This window comes from Corapipo altera, unplaced genomic scaffold (genome assembly GCF_003945725.1).
Source record: "Corapipo altera isolate COAL_440 unplaced genomic scaffold, ASM394572v1 75, whole genome shotgun sequence".
NCBI classification, from domain to species: Eukaryota; Metazoa; Chordata; class Aves; order Passeriformes; family Pipridae; genus Corapipo; species Corapipo altera.
Genome location: NW_020884887.1, coordinates 14,455,102 through 14,462,956, shown reverse-complemented (window position 1 = coordinate 14,462,956; position 7,855 = coordinate 14,455,102). Strand labels below are relative to the sequence as shown.

Below are 7,855 nucleotides of genomic sequence, written 5' to 3'. Positions count from 1 at the left end.
AAGAGAGAAGAGAAAAGAGAGAAAAGAGAGAAGAGAAAAGAGAGAAAGAAGATCCTGAGTAGGAAGGGACCCACAAGGATCATTGAGTCCAACTCCTGGCCCTTCACAGGACCAGATTCACACCATGTGCAACAATTATGGATAAAAAGATATCAGCTCTAAGCAGCACAGCACTGTTGGTAGATGCCTTGGTGGAGACCATGAGTAAGAGTTGAATACAAGACTCAATAGCTTGGTTGCATTTTCCTTTCTGTCCCTCCAGCCAGGCTGGGAATGGACACTAAGGCAAGGTAAAAGATGCTACACCAGCTCAGATTTGGGCCTCCAGCAGCTGTTCACACAGCCAAGCACCTGACAGCCTCCAACCTGCTCTCCCCATCCTCAGGTCTCACAACAGAATATCCATCCAAGCCAACAGGAGCAGGGAAAGGTCACAGGCCTTTCTGCTGCAGTGCAGTTCAGCTGCTCTACCTGCTTTTGTGCCCTCTAATTGCAAATGAAACCTTTGTTGTAGAATCTCTCCTGAAGTTGCAGGCTGCTGTCACTGCCTATGTAGAAAACACTCAAGATAGTAAAAGGCAAAAGGGAGGAAAAAAAGGTCAACCATCCCCAGATCAAGGGAAAGGGCTCTGTGATATCTGTAGGAAACCCTCAGAGGTGTCTCTGAAAGGCAGCCAAGTGATGATGCTGAAAATCCCTTTTATGCCCACCACTGTGCTGACATTATTTCCTTAAGTGTCCTCTCTCCTTTATTCTTTTCAAGCTGTTTCTCCAGGACCACCTCTTCGATATTTACAGCTCTTTGGAAAAGAAACACAAGATTTCTGTCTTTGAGAAGCAACAGCTCAAGTGTGGCTTAATAATATTATCTACTAAGGACCAGCCCTGGGGTGAGCATCAGTCTGGATTTCTTCCAAGGTATATTAAAATCTAGTGGGGAAAAAAAAAATCAATATCAACCACAAATATATTGAGATTTAGAAAACAAGAAATACAGACTCACAAGAAGATCTTGACCCATAGCAGCAGAGCCTGACCCAGCCTGCAGGGCTCACAATAGTGATTGTCCCCTTCTATTCCTCCCAAAATTGAAAGCAAGGCTGAGTCTTTTTTTTTTCGGAAGGGAGCCACAATCCAAGCTTCCCTTTTTAAAGAATAAAAACTAAATAAGGGAGTAACTAAAAAAAAAACATTTCTGGATGTATTTCAGCACTGGGTTTTATGAGAATTGACATCTTCAGGAGGATATCCATGATGTGTGTTACCGCACAGGAGTACATGGCACAGGTCACTGAGAGCTCTGGCCTCCCAGAGCCTCCAGGCACGTGTGACCCACTGGCCATGCTGAGCTCCACAGTGCTTGGCATCCACTGACACCTCAACAAATGTTCCTTGGGATTTCCTAAAGCAAGGGTTAAGTAAACTCAGTGCTGACAGAAAAGTGCCAGCAGCAAAGATGAGGTTCAGGGCTCTGTTTCAGTGGCAGAAGATGCACAGGACCCACATGGCATAACCATCTTCTGGCATTCCTATTCACCTCCCTGCTGGGGTTTAACATGGGAAACCATTTCTACAGAGCAGGAAGCAGCCCAAAGGACCCACTGCTCTGCCTGTGGAGCCATCAGTAACAGGAGCATAGTGAGTGATGTGTGTATCTCTCTGCTCCTGACTTCTGTACCTTCCCCAAAGCCCAGCTACAACTTTTGGGCACGGATAACTAAACAGATCAAAGAGGACAAGTGGAAGTCTTTGCTTACATGAAAACTAGTCAAATTCTCTGCAGCATGCCACTAATCCTCCACGGCAGCCTTAGAACTTCCGTGGTTCCCTTGATTTTCCAGAGAAGATGTTACACCTCAGGGATGCTGCACAAAACCCACCCAGCTTAAACACCCCCGTGGCAAACAGGTCCTTCAGCAATAACAACCTTTGAAGAGATTAACAGGAAGTTTCCCAGCTGTAGTTCCTGGGCTTAGGACTTACATAAGTGGTGAAAATCCTCTCTTCAGGCCTGATGTGTCTCCGGATTTCACATTCATTTGGCTGCAGGACCGTGATCCCATCATCAGAAAAGACATAGAACATATTCCCCACACTCAGGCCTTGAAGGGGCATAAAGCAAAAAGAGTGGGATTTTTTTTTTTGTATGTACCCATAGCTGTTAGGACTTAAAGGACTCACCCTCCTCCCTCAGCAAACAAAATCTGCCTTACATAAAAGTTGGTCATTTGGATGCAGTTGGTGCATTCACAAAATCAAAGTTCATGTCACAACGAGGGCTTCAAGGAGTGAGGAGGTACAGACACATTCAAAAATGCATTGCCTTGGTGGCAGTAGCTGTACTCAAATAACTGTGGTCAGCTCTTGGAAATAGGTACCAAAGCAGGATTTGATCACAAGAAGCCCCTCTATTGCACTGCTAACTCCCTCAGATCAGGAATCTGTTTTTTTTTTTTCCCCCCTGTGATTTCATCAAAACCAGACTGATAATAATATGAGAACTGAAAGAAAAGCTTTAGTTAAAATTAATCTGAAGGTCATCCTGTTACAGGCAACTTGACCTCTTGTAACTGCCATGCAAAATGGAAGTACTCAGCATCTGTTCCATGGATGAAAATACAGAGATTTGTCTATTTTCTTAACCTATCTAGATGAACTAACTACAGCCACCAAAATAAATACATTTTTGAAATCTTGCAAGGTGTAATTCACAAATGTGGAGTAGTTCAGCAACACAACAGCACTCATTTATCCAACTGGGGCATTCCAGGAGATTTGGAAAACTGGCTGATCGTCACTGCTTTGCTGCTAGGAGATTGTATTTTATAATTTCTGTCATGCAGAAACACCTTAAAACACTGATAATTTGGTTGTTCTTCAGCTACACGCAGTTGCAGCAACGAGCATGTTTAAGAAATGTTGAGGATCTTTTCACTCTAGTTCCAAAGATCCAAGCATCATTCCATCTTTTTCACACCACCACCAGAAAGTGTTTGCAATGAGCACTGTCACCCCAGCAGTGTTGAGAGTGTACTTATCTGCCAACAAAATGGTGATGTTTTCATTTGTAATTTCTAATTAATTTCATGGAAAAATAAGGTCCTGGTTCTATGGAACAGTGTTGAGTGTTAAAAATTCCCTTGGCTGGTCCTGTGATGGCAGCTTTAAGCACAGCTCACAGCGACAGAATTTCTCACATTTCTGAAGTGTTTGCAGGATTGAGATCTAAGTCTTCACAGAAAACTTCACAGTCAAAACATGGATAATTTGGATAAATGCATTTTTGAAAAATTTTGTAAAATACATAGTATGTAGTAAGGTTAGAAGGGTTTTTTTTGGTGCTAAAAACCCCTCCTTTGGTGCCAAATCAGTGGCTTCAGAGTACAAATGTCCCAGCACGTGATGTTTGCTGCACTCACAATGTTCAAGTTGAGTCCCTCTAAACCATAGCACAGAAATCCCCCAGTTGGGGCATCAGGTGGGTACAGGAGAGCCTTAAATGTGATGCCACAGTGAGGGATCATGCATGTAGGAAAAAAAAGCTACCAAAATTCCACTGAGGACTAAGTTCTTTTATGGACTAAGGCTTATTTTTGTTCCAAGTATATTGGTAAAACATTTCATTTGGGCACTTCGGACCAAAACCTGCCCTCCCAGCACACACACAACTCCCACCTGCCTCAGTGGGGTTTGAGTGAACACATCAGAGGGCAGAGTTTGACCCTGGCCTGGAATGAGTGCACATATTCCATGAGAAAGGATTTTAATCCTAAGAAGTGGAAACAGGTAGGCAATCAATTATGACCACTGTGAAGGTGCTAATTATTATTATTTTCATGCACAATAGTAGCGTGATTTTGTCTGATGATCCCATTACAATGAGGGTGTGTTTAAGAAGTAAGACCTTAATTATGCACAAAAATGCTATGACAATAATTTTACCCAGCAGGTTTAGAGTCTTGACTTGGTAAGTCCCACCACTTATTTTACAATAAAATGAGCCCAAGTTTTTTTGCTGACTGATTAAAATATGTTACAAATTACTGAGAGCATTCAGGTACTCTCTCTTTTAAAAATTTCATCAATTTAAATTTTTTTTTATTTAGAGATTGATCTTTACACTGATTTTTAGACCAAGTAGGTTTTTTACCAGACAAAGTAGGTGCTTTACTATGACTTATGAAGCTTTTCTAAATCTTGACTGGGGTACATCCTAAACAATCTCATGGACACCAGTAAAACAGATTCCACTCCTGATTCTACTGCTGCAACTCCTTGGTCCAAGGGATTATTTCAGTACATAGGTGGGCAGTGGGGTATTTTGTATTATTTATACCAGTAAGGCAGGTACTAGATTGGGAATTGGGGCACTAATGAGGAGAGGTTTTCTTTTTTTCAGGTTGGATGACACAACCAGCTCAAAAACTAAAGGCATAAGGAAGGGCAACATACCTCACCTGTATAGCAAATTCATTTTTAATGGAATTGAAAGAATACATGAAAATGTAAAAACAAAAATACCATTCCTGTCTTCCAGCCCTCTCTGTGCCAAGATTCCACATGCTTAAAGTTTGTTTGACGGATTCTTTGTCTGGAACAAATGTGCCCATCAAATACTACAGAACAACACAGGCAGGGGAATAAACCTGCTCTACAGATACTGAATTGTTTAGGAACATCAATAGTAAATCTGCTTTTACTGCCCATGTTTTACCTCCACATTGCTCATACTTTTATTTAAAATGTGCAAGGTTGATAAGCAGTAAGTCCATATTGTTTAGCAAAATCATAATAAGACTTTCTGCAACCAACTTCTTAGCTGTTCTTTAAATATTATTGTACTTCTGCATCTGCTAGGGTTATCCAACTGCTTTCTTTAAAAAGGAGTAGAAGGGATGCTGTACATAAACAACATTGTGCAGAAGATGCTGGACTGATTAGAAGCCCCAGATATTTCATTTGCAAGCAGAAGGGAGACAGCAATTCTTTGTGCCTGTAATGCCATTTACAGGAACATCAGCAGTGAAGAGCCTCCTCAGGGCCCTGCACCAGGCACTTGGGGGTATTTGGGAAGAAGTGCTGAGTTAGGTGGCTGTGCCACCTCTCCTGACCTCCAGGCAGCTGCATTTGGCTTGGGCTGGAATGGCTCAGAGCTCATGCAGTGTATTTGCTCTGTGTGCCTGTTTGCAGCCAACAGAGGCGCACCGGGGTGGAGCACCACTCACTAAGCACTGGCACCTTCCTTCTGCCCCTAAAATCCTCTGTGCCAAGCCCCAGCCATGTAGAAAGCTCCATGCTGAGGACAGGAAGCCCAAGTGCTGTTTTGGGTCCTGGAGGCACCAGTTGTGAAGGGGCGAAGGGAGCGGGGCAGCCCCTCCCAGAGGAGTCAGGGGATGGAGAGAGGGTGTCTGCACTGGGCAGGGGGACATGGCCTACAGCAGTTTGTCACTGCACAGAGACCTTCCCACCCAGCTGGAAGGACACCAAGGTCCCATCTGCCTCACAGGCAGCTGGCAGATCTAAGAACTGCCTTACACCTGAACTTCAACCCCAGACCCTTCCTGCAGTGAGTGGACACCTTGCCCACAGCCCTCCAGGAGCCTGAGGGTCCCCATCCACACCCCATGGCTCCACAACCCCAGGGGCAGATGGACAACCTCTGGAAGAGCCCCTTGGGCCATTGCATGATGCACCTTACAGGATGTTTTGGGAATTATGACAGCACAAGCATGCACAAAATCAGACAATTTTTCACTTCAAGGGCCTCCATAATATCTTTGGGTCAATTAGCTGCTTAGGGTGGTTTATTTTTCCTAATTTGGCTTCCAAGACACACAGATGTTGACCTTGTGCAGGGCACACTATAAATTTGATCAAACCAGAGATCTTAACTGCCAATTAAAACAAGGAGAAATGGGGCAACCTTTACCCTGCATCGATTTAACACAGAGAAGGAAGAAAAGCTGTTGTGGTTTAGGTTTTTTTTGCCTCACAGTCAAGAACACAATTTCTGCTGCTCACCTAGAACACATCAATACATGCTACTGGAAAGGAAGAGCTTGAATTGCTTGCTTAAAAATGCAGTGTATTGAATTTATGCCTTCCTTGTTCAATTATGGTAATTTGGGAGCACTTCTGACACTTGTGTGATTGTTAATGCAGCTTCAGAATCTCAGGCTACTCACATTTGTGGCAGTACATAAAAAATTCATATTTTTATATATTTTATGGTCATCCCTTATTTCAGAGTGGGAAAATGGAAGAAGTTATAGGTAGGAGAGTGACATCTCTTATTTGAATAACTTAGCTTTTAAATGTCTGGTCTGTACTTAATCTGGTAACTGTGAAAGCTGACAGGGTTAGTGGTAAGTCAGTGGAGAATGGCCCATCATGGAATTATTAAAGCAGACAAGCACATTATCACTACAACAAAAGAACTTTACTGCAGTACCTTCCTCTCGCCACAGTATGTTTGCAACTGCAGCATCAGAATATTGGGAAAGCCAGAAAATAATCAGGAAAAGAAAAAAAACAACAAAACAATGTCAAAACTTTCATTGTAGCAAGTAACTGAATAAATACTCACGTTTACATGAACTGTTTAATTGGTGAAAACTTTGTAACATTCATTCAAATAAAATATTAGGAAAGACAGAGAGTTCTAAATACATTTGCCCCTCTAGAGACAATTCAGAAACTTTGTCGTGGAAAAAGTCCTGCCTGAAATGAAGGGGGACTGTAGCCTGTGCAAAGATCAGTGACCTCCCAAAGAGAAGCTGTTCCCTTCAAATGCAGCTGGAGGCACAGCACAGGCTGGGATTGTCTGTGCAGGTTCAACAAGGAAACATGACATGGAATTATTGACTCATTAAGGTTGGAAAAGACCTCTAAGATCATCGAGTCCAACCATTAACCCAGCACTGCCAGGTCCACCAAGATCTTTCAGAAGAATCCTGAGACTGGCAGCTACAGCAGCCACACACTTGGCTGCTCTTTTCCTTGGATCTTCATGCAACTACATTCTCTTTTAGAATTCAGATACACTTTGAAAGTACACCTGCATTTGATCTTCTGTTTAAGATAGATCCAATTATTTCTCAACATCCTGTAATTTCCTTTGCTCCAGTATTCAAGGGAAAACGACCAATGTTAAAAAGAGTACATAAATCTGGTTAATGAAGAACAGAATATATTTTCCAAAGATTCTCCACAAGGAGAATATATTTATGGGTAACTTTGTTTCCAATTCTTGCTCTACATTAACAGCCAGAAAAGCAGCAAAAATCCCATTTGCACCTAGACTTTTAGTACCACCATAAACCCAGGCAATCTCCCAAGTAGTTAAGATGGCAGAATTAGGAAGGATCAGGCCTCTGGGAGCTTTTTCATTGGGGCAACTAATCAGTTCCTTCAGTAATTGTGTTTTGGGGACAGTGTGGTCACGATAACACTGCCACACTCCTCCAGGAGACAGGAGGGAAGAATATTTGTCTTTGAAGCTGAAGATAATTTCACACTGATAGAAACCTATTTTGCTAGTTAGTGATGTAAAACCAGGTAAAAGAAATAATTTAATCACTACATTTTTCAAACATCTAAAGATTTGAGAACTTCGACTGGTAACTGGCTTCAAAAGAAGAAATCTCATACAGAAATCAATGAGATTTATAGAATTTGACAAAATACTACATTTTGGATTCTCTGATATCTAAAGTTATGGCAAATTTTCTACTCTAATAAAGCTGTTACCCATCCCACACTCAGTGTACTTCTGGCACATGAAAGGCACCACTGTCCTGGGCAAGATTTTACCTTCTCTGAGTGATTCCTACCCAAAAAAGTATCCAACCCTCTG

The 7,855-nt window shown here is 42.2% G+C and overlaps 1 protein-coding gene across 5 annotated transcripts in view; it reads right to left on the bottom strand.

Moving 5' to 3' along the window:
• Positions 1-7,855, bottom strand: part of FSTL4 (follistatin like 4) — a 197,135-nt gene that overhangs the window by 11,132 nt on the left and 178,148 nt on the right. For 4 of the 5 annotated variants that reach the window (XM_027643573.1, XM_027643575.1, XM_027643577.1 and 1 more), the window contains 2 exons: positions 6,452-6,478; positions 1,984-2,102 (listed from right to left, as the gene is read on the bottom strand). In XM_027643573.1, the coding sequence (XP_027499374.1) occupies positions 1,984-2,102; positions 6,452-6,478 (146 nt within the window). The remainder of the gene's footprint in view (positions 1-1,983; positions 2,103-6,451; positions 6,479-7,855) is intronic. The other variant, XM_027643574.1, reaches the window with a different exon arrangement.